The sequence below is a fragment of the Quercus lobata genome, chromosome 2 (assembly GCF_001633185.2).
Source record: "Quercus lobata isolate SW786 chromosome 2, ValleyOak3.0 Primary Assembly, whole genome shotgun sequence".
NCBI lineage: Eukaryota > Viridiplantae > Streptophyta > Magnoliopsida > Fagales > Fagaceae > Quercus > Quercus lobata.
The window spans coordinates 46,524,102-46,538,572 of NC_044905.1; the positions used below are offsets into that span (position 1 = coordinate 46,524,102).

A 14,471-nucleotide genomic window follows, 5' to 3' on the forward strand; every position below is an offset into this window, starting at 1 on the left:
GGGAACGATGTGTCCATGGGATTCCTCGTTGATCAAGACTGAATATGTGGCTAAGGTGATACACTCCATCATGAGTTTAACCCAACGATCATGAAAACCCATCTTTACCAATGCTTGCTGCATATACGCCCACTTAACTTTGTCGTAGGCTTTGCTCATGTCTAGTTTAAGAGCCATAAAGCCCATCTTGCTAGTGCAATGGTTTCTCATATAGTGGAGTGTCTCAAAAGCAACCAGTCTGTAATCAACATGTCTGACATGAAAGCACTCTGATGTTTTGAAATAAGCTGTGGCCTTATCTTTTTCAATCGGTTAGCCAAAACTTTAGCAAGAATTCTATATAATACATTGCTTAAACTGATTGGCCTATATTCAGAAATATATTTTGGAGATTTAACTTTAGGAATTAAAGTTATGAAAGAATGACCAAGGGAGGGAGGTAATGAACCTGAATTCAAGTACTCCAAAATGGCTTGAACTATGTCATCTCCAAGCAGGGACCAATAGCTTTGGTAAAACAATGGTGGCATGCTGTCCTGGTTAGGCGATTTGAGTGGTGTCATCTGTTTCAAAGCTATTTCAATCTCTTCTGAAGTGAATTCAGCAATAAGCAAGTCATTCATCTCAGCCGTTACCCGTTGTGGAATAAAATCCAAAACTGCCTCAAAGCCACTCGGATTGCTTGAAGTGAATAGTTGTTGGTAAAAATTCAGAATGGAGGCAAAAATCTGTGTGGGATTAGTGGTCCAGCTACCCAAATCATCAAACAAGCCATTGATATAGTTCCTCCTCTGCTGCGATGCCTTACTATGGAAGAAACGTGTATTTTTGTTGCCATCTTTCAGCCACAAAACCCGTGATCTTTGAGCCCACATCTTTGCCTCCTTGTCCATTAAAACAGTAATCTCCTTCTCAAGTTGCCACATACACTTAGGATAACACCCTTTGATTGCTTGCTTCTCAGCCTGCACAAGAAGTCTTCGTTTCTTCTCTAACTCACGCCTGACATTGCCGAAGTTTTTTCTACGCCATCTTTCTAATTCCTTCCCACACTTATCAACTTTTTTAATGTTCTTAGTGGCCTATGGCTCAGCACTGTCCTCCCTCTAAATCGCTTCAACTGTTCTGCTACAACCTGCATCAGACATCCACATACACTCAAAGCGAAATGGTTTTTCATATGACAGTCCATACCTTCCCGTGCAATCAAAAGAGGCTTATGGTCTGAAGTGGTGACATCAAGGTGGTGGACTTTAGTTCCAGGAAATAAAGAGAACCATTCATTTGTCGTTACAGCCCTATCAAGGCGTTCCCACACTGTATACTCGACAAAGTGCTTGTGCCAAGTGTATTGAGATCCAACAAATCTCAAGTCCATAAATTGGCATTCATCCAAAACATCTCTAAATGGTTGCATTTGGCTGTGAGGCCGAATCCTCCATCCCCTTTTCTCATTTTGCTTTGTAATTTCATTAAAGTCACCTGCACTTAGCCATTGTGATGGACCCCTATTTTTTAAGCTACATAGTTTAGCCCAAGCTTCATGTCTTTTTATGTATCCGGCTCTCCATAAAAACCCATAAACCTCCATTTATCCTCCTTGTTTTTGTTTATAGTAGTGTCAATATGATACTTGGAAAAAGTTTCAACCTCAAGATCAAAGTCTGCCTTCCAAAAAATTACTAACCCCCCCTCCCCTCGGTACCTCAATTTTTTTTTTGAAATCAATATGCCTTTGAACTAATTCTAACCTTACTTTGTTTGTCCATGTTTCGACTAAAAACACGACAAGGGGAGCTTGTGCTCGCACTAATTCTGCAAGCTGATCTTTTGTCTGCTGGTTCCCAAGCTCGCGGCAGTTCCAACATAAAAGACTCATGGCTTCTGGCAGGGTTGGGAACCAGCCTCCGCCAATATCATATTAATTTCATTGCCCATCTGAGAAAGAAATTTTCTTTTTTTCTGTAACTCAGATTGACCAGCTGTGTGTCAGGTGGTTCTTTTGGTTCCCAGTGCTTCCTCCATAACGACATTAGTTCCAACACAAGCTCTGGATATTCTTTTCCATGTGCCTTCACTACTTCCAGTAACATTTAGTGCATCGGGTATAACAGATAGGGGCAGGCGTGGTTGACCTGGAAGTGTATGAATTCTGCCCTTTTCCACATCAGCAGTTGAGAGAGAGTCCAAAATATTTTCCTTACCCGTGGCTTGGATATTTTTTCGGAAAAGATTCTAGTGTGGGATCAAAAATACCAATATCTCGGTCTATCTTCTATAATTTCTCCTCAAACAGCTCAGCATTTAAATTCTTTTGTTGCAAATTCAAAATTTTGAAAATATCCTCAGCTGTCATCACCTGATTAATGGGAATTGAATGTAATTCCCTCGGATTTTGCTCTTGAATATTCGGTGCAATAACAGCCTCTGCCGTGTACATAGCTCCTTCCTTTTCTGGCCTTATGATCTTCGGCGAAGGCCTTGTTTTCTGAACCACCACTGGAGGAGGTTTGCTTGTCCTTGATGTCGAAGCAGTAGCTGTACTCTGATTGCCACCTTGTTTGTTACTATAGAACCCAGGGACTGTAACCGTAGTTCGTCGTGAAGACGTAAACGGTGGTGCACGAACCCTAGGTCCAAATTGTTTTGCTTCAATTGGCAATGTACCTTCACTCTCTAACCATAGTTCACAGTCTCTGCCATTATGCATCAAACTCCCACACCAATAGCATAGGTTAGAAAGTCTTTCATACTTAAAAGACACCCATAACTCCTTACCAGTCTCCAACGATATCACTCAGCCTCTACACAAAGGCTGTGATATGTCCACCGTGACCCGTACCCTAATAAAACCATCACTCTCGACATCCATATCCTCATTTGGCTTAGTCACCGTGCCAAGAATTCCACATATCTTTTCTACCACTGCTCTTGTTCTGAAACGCACAGGGATGTTGTGTACTTGGATCCAGAAGGTAACCATATTAAATTTCATATCCACAACATCAATATCTTTGTCATATCGTTGTAAAACCATGAGGTGTTTGTCAAAACTCCATGGTTCCGCTGCTAGCATTTTGTTTATCTCCGTCTTGTTGTCAAATGTGAATAACACCACGTGATCTCCCTCTTTCCAAACCTTGAAACCATTCTTTGCTCTCCAAATGGGCGAGAAAGTTTTGGCAATAGCTTTAATATTGAGTGCCCGTTTGGTCAAGAATTTGGCTGCAAGAACATGTTCAATCATTGCCTCTTCTTTTGTGATTTGGAGGTTCGACCCTTCAACATCAGAGAGGGTTAAGTAGTTCCATGATTTTGTAAGATCCTCCATACGAGTGAAAGTAAAAAAAAAATAAAAAAAACTGTTTCCCAATCCCCAAAGAAAAGAAAACTCACAAAACCCCGAAAGTAAACCTATTACCTTGAGGTACGGCAACACCTTCAAAGAAGGGACGGCTATTCTACAACCTAGGAGAGCCAAACCTTTCACTAGCAAGGAGAAACTATATAAATACAATGGCAAAAATTTAGTCTTACATAAAATTTTTATATTTTTATACACTTCTACGCACAAAGGCAATTAAGTTTGTAAAGCTTGTGAACCTCAAAAAAAAAAAAAAAAAAAGTTTGTAAATGGCTAGAACACATAATTTGTACGTATATATATCATTTCATATCATATAATATATCATAAAAGTCGGGTTTAAAAGTCATGATTGCGTCAAATGACTTCACAAAATTGCAAAATTATTTTTAGATTTAAATATATATATATATATATATATATATTGTTCTTATCTTCTTATCCTATCATTTCTATGTGGATAAAAATCTTAATTGAATTATAATCCAAATTCTTCATCTAATAATCATTTTCTTATTATAATTTATAAGTTGATAAGTAATACACGTAAAACAAAAAAATTTGGCTTCACACTTCCACGTACAAATTAGACTAAACTTTTTGTTCATATAATTAACTTCTTCAATATTGTTGAGTGTGTGTGTGTGTGTATATAGAAATAATTCATAATGAATAACTACCATATAGTTCTTTTCTCTATTTTTCTCTTCTTCTACTTACAACCTTGCAGGTATGTATTTGTTTACTCTAATTTTTTTTCATCAAATTGAATAGGTTTTGTGTTTTTTTTTGTTTTGTCTTTTGTTTAACCTAATTTCCTTAAGTTTTATCCAATTAATATGGTTATGGTTTTAGAATCAATCATTAAAAATGCTTAGACATGATTTTTTTTTTTTTTTTGGTGTTTTATGACATGGAAAAATATTGTGGAGTGTGTGTGTATATATATATATATATATATATAAGATAATTCATAATAAATACTTACCATATGGTTTTTTTTTTCTCTATTCTTCTTTCTTCTACCTACAACCTTCTAGGTTTGTATTTATTTAATCTATTTTTTTTTCCATAAAATTGAATAGGTTTTGTGTATTTTTTGTCTTTTGTTTAACCTAGTTTCCTTAAGTTTTATCCAATTTATATGGTTATGGTTTGAGAATCAATCATTAAATATGCTTAAACATGATATTTTTTTATTTTGTGTTTTATGACATGGGTTTCAATCGTAATTTATCCCTTATGATTCAGCATAGTTTTAAAAATCGAATCGATTAAAGAGTTAGATTAGGAAGTAGTTCTTGGTTTTATGATTTGATTGGGGTCGGATCGATGGTTGAACTGATGACATTATAAATAAATAATTAATAATTTTTAAATTATAAAAATAAGCACTAATAAATTTTAAAATAAGTTTTTTTTTACCAATAATATTTAGTTAAAAAAAATTCTTTGACTTACTATTCACGTGACTTTTTGTTGACGGTGATCTTATAATAAAACCTAAAAGTAATAGTGAAAGTGTGTGGCTGTAGTTGATTCCAAAAAAAAAAAAAAAAACCATTAAAAAGTGTGTGGCTCTCTTTGCATTATTATTGTGCATCACTAGCAGAGGCAGCAAAAGGTTCCCAATACGCTGAAAAACCATGTTGGGGCTGTCTGTACTTTTTGTACTGTACAATCAAAATTCAAATGTAAATATCACGTCCGACTGTTAAAATTATAAAATTGAGGTAAACAAAGTATACAACGTTACAAGTTAACGTAGTAATAAATATAATAAGTGGGTTTCAACTATCAAATAAATGAATTTTGAATTGTTTATATATATTTGTGAGTGATAACACAGTAATTTGTAAGTTCTATGTAGTAAAATTTGTAATATTTTTAACATGATTCTATAATTTTTGGTTAATTTTATAAGGAAAAAGTTAATAAATGCCCTAAGGGTATTGTTAGTGAATTGTTTTGAGAAACATTTTATGAGAAAAAAAAAGGGTTAATTACAAAATTGGTCCCTATCCTTTACATTATATGTCAATTTGGTCTTTAACCTTTCAATTATGTCAATTTGGTCTCTAACATTTTCTGTGTCGCATCAATTTAATCTCTACTATTATCTTTTGGATGGAAAAAGCTACTATGTCAAATGGAATAATAAAAAATTATTTTTTATGCCACATCAACTTTCAATTGTATCACTATGTTAGATTAAAAAAAAAAAATTAAAATGCTTGAGACTAGTGAACACGTTAGAGCACCAGCATTCGAGGATGCACAAAAAAAAAAAAAAAAAAAACTTATTTTGCATCCTCAAACACTACTTTATCTATTTTACCAATTCATTTTACAATTCACCCTACATTCCAGTTTTTATTTTTACATACATCCCAATAAAATAATACTAACCCCTGAGCATGTGTTCACGCACATGCTCAGAGGCTCTTCTATTTTTTAAATAAACATTAATAATTTACATTTATTATAATTTGAGATTTCTACTTTTTCCAATCACAAAAAAAAAAAAAAAAAAAAAAAACCTAAAGAGTAATGAGATTTTTTTTTTAATTGAAAAAAATTAAGGACAGAAGAAACAAATACATTGTGATAAAGTAAAAAAAAAAAAAATGAATACGTGAGGTGAGTTTTGTAAATTGGAGGAGTTTTAAAACTAACAAAAAAGTAATCCTATTTTGTAGGAAGTTAGTAAGTAAAAGTAGAAATTTAAATCAACGTAAAAGTAGGAATTTATTAGAAGCAGAAAGACATTTCAACGTAGAAATAGGAATTTACTATTTTTGTTAACTTACTATTTTAACCCCATTTTTAAGTTTAAGGTAAGGGTATTTTTTATAGTAAAAAAAACAATAACTAACTTTCTTTTTTCAATTTACTATATTAACCCAATTTTTAAGTTATTGGTTAATTAATTTAGGGGTATTTCTAACAGGAAAAAAAAGCAATAATTAATTTTCTAAATCCTCTTAATATATAGAAGAAATAAACTACCTAATAAAATAATAAAAAATATTTTTATCTTTATCGTTCCTCCTAGAATCTTTTTCTCTTCACACATAGCCACAAGATAATTTTTTTTTTTTTCTTACAACCTATGAATAGTAAGGTTGCATCTATATATATATATATATATATATATATATGCAACCTTAGTACCTTACTATTCACAGGTTGCAAATTTTTTTAAATATACAAACTTGGACAAAGTGGGTTTTTGCTCTCTTGGGTTGTAAAATAGAATTGGAGAATGTTTATACCCCCAAATTCCCAATTCTAATGCTCTTAGGGATAGAGGAGAGGAGTTCAGATTTTGCATGGTAAATAATGGCAGAGGACAAAGAAGACGCAGAAGAAGGATTCCAATATCAGAATCCTAACTCTAATAAGAAGAACAACAACAAAGAATCCAAAGGAAAGTCATGCAAGAGACGTCTCTACTAATCGTCTTTGCAAAGATCCAAATTCACCTGCGTTGGCCTCCCCAGAACCCATCTCTCTATAATCCTTTTTTTTCATTGATTCTTATGATGCTTATGGGTTTGTTTGGTTGCCGAGAAAATCCAGGAAAAGGAAAGAAAATTCTGGGTTTTTTGTTTTGTGCTGTGTTTGTTCACTCAGTTCCATTTTTTTTTTTTTTTTTATGGGTTTTTGCATTTGGATTAGAAGAGTAAATGTTGTTATTTTGATTTGATTGTTGTGGTTGTTTGGGTATTTGCCTGGCAACTAAAGAGTGAAAATAGGGATTGGTTGTGATGATTTTGATATCCTTAGCATAAGACGATTTCATGTGGTGGGCTGATGTAAAGTTTTTTTTTTTTTTTTTTTTTTTTTTTTTTAATGTAATACATACTGTTACTTGAACGTTAATGACCATTAGTTGGATCCAACGTTGTAATTTATGTAGAAATGGCTGGAATGTTAAGGGAGTTTAGGGATTTTAGACTCACACGTCAACGTTTTAATTTGGATTAAAAAATAAAAACCTGATGTGGTGGTACAGTTAGCATTTTATGTGGTATGAAAAATATTTTTTTATTATTCTGTTTGACAAATCAGTTTTTTCTATCAATTGGCATTAGATGCAGGGACTAAATTGACACCACACTGAAAAAATTAGGGACTCACAATTGAAAAGTTATGGACCAAATTGACATATAATGTAAAGAATAGAGACTAACTTTGTACTTTACTAAAAAAAAAAAGCAATTAATATAAAAACTTTTTTAAAATAATTTATAAATAATTGCTTTAAGGCATCCCTTAATTTGACCAAATTTATAATAAGGTAAGGTTTTTTTCTAAAAGTGGTAGAACTTTTTTTTTTAAAGTGGATTTTAGGTCATTGCAAACAAAAACTTATTAGTATTTTGATCTGATAATAAAAAACCATTATCATTAAGCGAACGTCATATACTAAAAACAAATATTATATTTATGTATAAAAAAAATTATATTATTACATTGTATTATTCTTGTAAAGTGTACATTATAGTTAAAAAGAATTGTTCACTTTTCTTTTAATTGTGTATAATTTACGTTGTACTATTCATGTAAACAAATAATTGTCCAAAATATTTATGATAAACCCATCGAAGGCATTAATTGAAATTTTCTCTACCTTATAAAATTTAAATAAAAACTAATCAGGTACCGTACCGGTGAAAATTCCACTAATAATATTCGTCGGCATATCTTGACCTGACGTGGCAAGGACGTGTCTTTCTCTTTCCAATAATTTGTACTCATCTAAAAGCAACGCATCACGTATTTATCCCACGTTTTCTATATTTTTACTTGCATTTGCATGGCTTGTTCAAACTACTTCAAAGCCCATTAACTTTAAAAATAACCAATCACTAACCACGCAATGTACTAGAATAGCTATGAGATGAGTTTCAGAAGAAAAATAGCAATGTTGTTTTATTTATTAGTTTTTTGTGGGAATGAATAAGAGATATAATGTTATGTTTCTAATTTAGTTTGTGTTGTGTACAAGATAAATTGTAAAATATGGGTCCGTTTAGATTGAACTTATTGTTGCTGAAATTGAAAACTGAAAACACTGTAGCAAAATAATTTTTAAATGTGTAAATAGTACTGTGAGACCCATTTTTAATATTTTTTAATACGTGAACAATGTATGCACGATACATGAACAGTGCATACACGGTTCATAAAAGCAAAATTTGTCTCCCAAAGTCAACAAATGCGGGCCAAAAAAAAAAAAGAAAAAAAAGAAGGAAAACGTAGAACTTTGAAAACGCAGACGCTGGATTCATTTCAATCCAAACGCTCATTATATATCAAAAGGTGCCTATTGAAATGTTATAACTATTCAAATTGGATATACCAAAATGTGTTATTGAACGAAAATGTGTTTATTGACTGAAGAAGTGTCTATTGACGAAAAGTTACTTATTGAATGAAAATGTGCCTATTGACCAAAAAGACGCATGTTGAAAGGTCATAATCCTTTAGGTATAAATAGTAGTTTATATTTATTTGGTAACTTCTTTTCTTTCATTTTTCTTAGAAACTTAAGAAAATTGTGAATATTCTCCAAAATTGCTATTTGTAAGTTAGTTAGTTAGTTAGTTAGTTTTTTTTTTTTTTGGGGGGGGGGGGGGGGGGAGGGTTAAAAAAAATTGGAAAGGTTCAGGAATCAAACCACACCAACAAACAAGAGTAGCAACAATAATACCAAACAATTTCTTCATTAATTTGATAACTTCTTTTCAACTTTCTCTCTTTCACCTTTCTTAACTTCTTCATTTGGCAATTGCCCCCTGACCCTGCCCAAATAGTGACAAATAATTTTCTAAGTATGAATAAAGACCAACGGATAGCATCAAAGATATTAAATTGTATTAAATGTAATCAGTACCTACTGAAAAAGAATTATAAAAATTGCTTCTTTGTATTCCATAATCGATAGAAAAGCATTTTTTTATTAAAAAAAAATCAAGCCACATGCCCATATACCATTCACTTAACCCCTGGAACTTGTCACTATAACCATAATTTCCTATTCAAGCTTGATATTGATATATCATTCACTTCTTTCTTTTTACTTCAATTTTCTTTTACAATTTTTACGTATTTTTCTTCTGAATGACAGTTTTTTATTGTAACATATGCATCTTATATGAAACAATGAGTAGATATTGAAATCTAATGAAAAAATAATAAGGCACAAATTGAAACTTAACAGAAAAAAGAAAAATCACAATTGTTCGGAGTTTTAAAGCATATATGTAGCATTAATTTATGTAGCCAATAAACAATATATGTACAAATCTTTGTGTGAATGTATGAGAGAAATAAAGTAAAACTTACCGACCAAATGAATACAGAATGGTTGATATAAAATTGACCAAGATAAAATGATGAACAGCACATAGAAGAAGCACTACAATCTTCGTGGATGACGAATGAAACACACACACACACACACACACACACACACACACTCTCTCTCTCTCTCTCTCTCTCTCTCTCTCTCTCTCTCTCTTTGTGTGTGTGTGTGTGTGTGTGTGAAGACTCTTATGAATGAATGAAAAACTAACTTTTTAAAATGAAATGAGGGATGTCTATTTATAGGCACACTGGCACTGGTTCGAAATAGGTGTAATTGTGAATAGACATATTGAAAAGACACAGTTGTTCGGTGCTTTAAAATGTAAATGTGGCCAGTGGCGACGTCACGTTATGGTCAGGGTGTTCCCAGGAACACCCTGACCTTAAAAAAAAAAAAAAAATTATATATAATAATTAAATTTTTTTTATTTGTTTACCCTTAAAAAAAATTAGGAACACCCTCAAAAAAAAAAAAATTTATTTGTTCTACTTTCAAGCAAAAAAAAAAAAAAAAATTGTAATAGAGCAAACGGCAAGCCCACGAATTCTCAAAAAAAAAAAAAAAAATAAAAATAAGCCCAACATCAAGCCCACGGCAAGCCAACAGTAGCAACCCATGGATTCTCAAAAAAAAAAAAAAAAAAAAAAAAACCAAACCCCAATATAGAGCAAATCACTAAATCAGAAACCTCAAATCCCTAAATCAGAAATCACTAAAGGCTAAAGCAAACCCTAAGCTCCCAAAATCTCCTTCACAGTCCCACTAAGATCCTTCGCCATAAACCTAGGCTTTATCACCTTAGCGATCTCGATGACATCATCGAGCAAGATGTTACTGTTGTGCTTGATGTTCTTTGTCTTCTTCCGGTCGCGCTTCGGCTCCTTCAGCGCCTTGATGACCAGTGCGGTGGTGAAGGGCACCACGGACACCTTGGCCTGACGGTTTTGGATCGTTAGCTTGACCGTTACGCAGACGCCCTTCCAATCCTTGGCGGTTTCCTTGGCTATGTCTTCTTCGATCTTCTTTGGGGGGAGACCCAGTGGACCGATCGTCGCTCTGACCTCACCTCTGGTGACTCGGACGTACACGTCCACCACCTGTGAGGGATCGAGCTTTGGAGGCATCTTTTGGGTCTTTGGTGGTGGAGCTTAGGGTTTAAGGAGCTTGTAAGAAATAGCTATGGGGGCCCTGTGAAAGTGAGTCGGAGAAACTGTGAGGTATTTCATTTTTCTAACTTTTCTCTCTTTGTCTCTCTGACTCTCTCTTAATCTCTCAATCTCTCTCTCTTTTTATATGAAATCACTGAAAAGAAATGAATGAGAGTCTCTCTCTCTTTGTTCTTTAAGACTAACTTTTATCTGTGATTGGCTGAAACTTTAACTTTATTAATATTTTGCTTGGCTTTTGACTTTTTGAATTTGGCTTTATCTTATCCGTTGGTGTTGGTATGATATTAATTGTCTTTTAGTGTAATGTGTATTGTGATTTGTGATTGTGAAATTTTCTGATTGGCAACTGGCTCTTGTGATTGGGGGTATCAAGCATGAGGCTTGTCTGTTGAGTGGGATATTTGAATTGAGGGAAGTAAATGCACATGAGATGAGATGTGTGCTAGTGCAACTAATAAACAATAATTTAGTTAACTAATAATTAATTGGGAAAAGCAACTAATAAACAATAATTAATAATTTAATTAATCAATACATTATAAAAAACAAACAAATTAAATTATGTTAGGCTAAACAACAATTAATAATTTTATAATTAATGAAATAACAATATAACAAATTATAGTTTATAAAAGACAAACAAATTAATGAAACAACTAAATAATAATAATTAATAATTAATGATTAATAATTTTATTAATATTTCAAATGAATTTATAGTTTATTATTTAGTCTTTTGCTACCCGGGGAAAAATTCTTGGGAACTTATAGGAACACCCTGGGAAAAATTCCTAGAGTCGCCACTGAATTGTGGCTGTAATTTATGTAGCGACGTGACACAATGAGGAGCGGTCAACAAAAAGTCAAACGTTTCGACTATTAGTTATTACATAGACGCGTGCTTAGAAGCTAGTTAGATTGTTATATTAGTTTGTAAAGATCATCTGGGTGATTAGTGTATTCATACTTGCAGTATAGATTGTTATATTAGTTTGTATTAGAATACTTGCCAAAAAAAAATTTGTATGTCCATATCTAGTACCAGTAAGTGAATCTTTGTTCGAGTAGAGAAGCAATTCAGACAAACATTAGATGCTCACAGAGTATGGGGCTAAGCTAGTAAGCTCAGACATCAATACATAATGCAGCAATTACATCGCTATAGTCACAAACAAAATTGGCTTCTGCTCTTTTCGAGCAAAATAAATAGCATTCTACCCATTTTCCCAAACTAATTAGGGAAATATCTCTCTTTTGAAAATCGACTTTTTCAAAATCGAGTTAAATCCTATAGTGACGTTTTTAAGGACCTATAGTGGCTTTTTTTAACTCAAGCTCCATGAAATTGAGTTATAGGTAAAAAAATTGCATGTAACTCGACTTCATGGGAATCGAGTTACAAAACGCCATTATAGGTCATTAAAATGTCACTATAGGCTTCTTAAAACGTCACTATAGGGCTTCAGAATTTTTTTTTTTTTTTTTTTTTTAACTCGATTTTGAGAAAGTCGATTTTCAAAAGAGGGGCAGTTCTCTACTTAGTTTGAGAAAAAGGGGTAGAATGCTATCTATTTTGCCCGAAAAGGGTAGAGGCCAATTTTGTCCCTATAGTCACAATCATTGAAGCAATTTTTAGTGGTTCTTCCATATGTGAAATTCTAGCACAAAAAAGAATAATGATACATAATTCTTCAAGAAATTAACTAACATTTTGACAATATCAATGGAGTAGACGAAGAAAACTTAGCATATTGTTTCTAAAACAAAGGAAAAGGCAATGATTAAACAAAAAAAGAACAATAATAATATAAAATCTGGCTATCTAGAAGTGTAATCAGTTTAGTCAAAATCCTAAGCTAAACGCCCATGCTACAATGCATTTCCATTGCTGTACAATCTACTCTGTATTGCAATTCACAGTAGCAAGGATAAACATCACGTGTAAATATTTATGTAAAATGTAAATATTACTTAAATTCATTGAAAAATACATACCTCCTGTCCTGAGCAATACCCCTACCCGCTTCACACTTTGAAAGCCCTTTCCACAATTGTCAAAATCGAAAATGAATTTAATATAGAGGTTGGGTGATAAGTGTTGTGTTTTTGGTTAACCGCTTTGTAGTTTGTAGTGGATTTTTTGAATAACCATAAAGTAGTGGCTAATCTTGGGAGAGTTTGTCTTAGATTTTAGGCAATGTTTTAGAGATGTATTTTAATTGGATTGTCCTTTAGTTTTGTTTTTACTTAAAGCTAGGATATAGAACCAACGAAATGTCTATCCCAACAAGAGAAGCCCTATAAATAGTAGTGTGGACACTCGATTTTGCACCCATAATTTAATCAAGGAAGCTGGCTAGAGTGATCATTCATATACCCGAAAAAATCATAGTTACATCACATGCATTAATCCATTCATTGCATATTATAAAAATGATCTTGAGATTCTAACGGTTGCGGCGGTATCCCGATTTCTAAATTGGACCATCAAATTGAAAATCGCATGATCAAGTTTGCACGGTCTACATGCATTTTGTTTGGGTGAAACCAACCACACATGATTAATTTAAATTAATTTTGATTGGTTAGACAATTAAAATTAATTAAATAATTTTGTGATTTTTTAGTTAGTGTCAAAAATAGACTTGCTTGCATGGGAATAAAGTGAATAATCCGATTACAATGAAATTGTGGATAATCAAGACTTTTTGGAGTATTTATCTACAAGATAATCATTACCGTAAAGACCTGAATCACTAGAAAAGGGGTTTAATTTTTAGAATACAGATTAAAAACGTGTCTAAGTGCAAGTCTTGACTCAAAAAACCTAAAAAAAGGAGTCTAAAGTGGACCGAAACTCAAACGCGGGTCCAACACCCAAGAGGGCCATTCGACACTTTTCAAGTACCGATTAGCACAAATTCGAGGCCTGGCTCGAGGATTTCTGGATTGAGATAAACCGTACATTTTTTTATTTTATTTTTTAGAGATAAGAACGCGTCCTAGTTCGTATTTTGATCATTCACCTAATTTTTCAAAGCATTCCAACCTCTATAAATAGAGGATGCCTCTCAAAATTTAGCACACTTTTTCACGCTTTCTGGCCCCCTTCTTTCTGGCTCTTCTCTTCTTTTCAATTCCCCTTTACGTTAAAGACGTTCTTGAGGTTCTTGCCTTAGTAATTTCTTTTTTGTAAGCGAAATATTTTAGGCTTCAAAGAGTTGAATAAGTTTCTTTGAATCCTAAAATATCCTTTCACTAAGAAGAGTACGCTCATGCAAGAGGTAGTCTATTCTTTTCTTTTTCTAGTTTTCTCTATTAATTTTGTTTAATGATGCATGTTTGATTACTTCTAATTCTTGATATAATTGCCATGTTTTGTTTAAAATTTTTCTTTAAATATGTTTTTAGATGATTTTTTTTATTTTTTTAATTTGTGATTTCTCTCACTTGAATCTCAAAGTATGCTAATTGTCAAAGATCTCTTTAAACCTAAAACTGATCTGTATTTTTATTAAATACAGATTTGATTTTTTTAACATATAAAAATTGATCTGTATTT

General features: G+C 32.7%; 1 protein-coding gene across 1 annotated transcript; it reads right to left on the reverse strand.

Moving 5' to 3' along the window:
- Positions 1–10,471: 10,471 nt before the first annotated feature.
- On the reverse strand, positions 10,472–10,864 carry LOC115965334 (60S ribosomal protein L12-3-like). The gene has a single exon (XM_031084531.1). It carries the CDS (start codon positions 10,862–10,864, stop codon positions 10,472–10,474), a length of 393 nt encoding a protein of 130 aa, XP_030940391.1.
- Between the last annotated feature and the right edge of the window lie 3,607 nt (positions 10,865–14,471).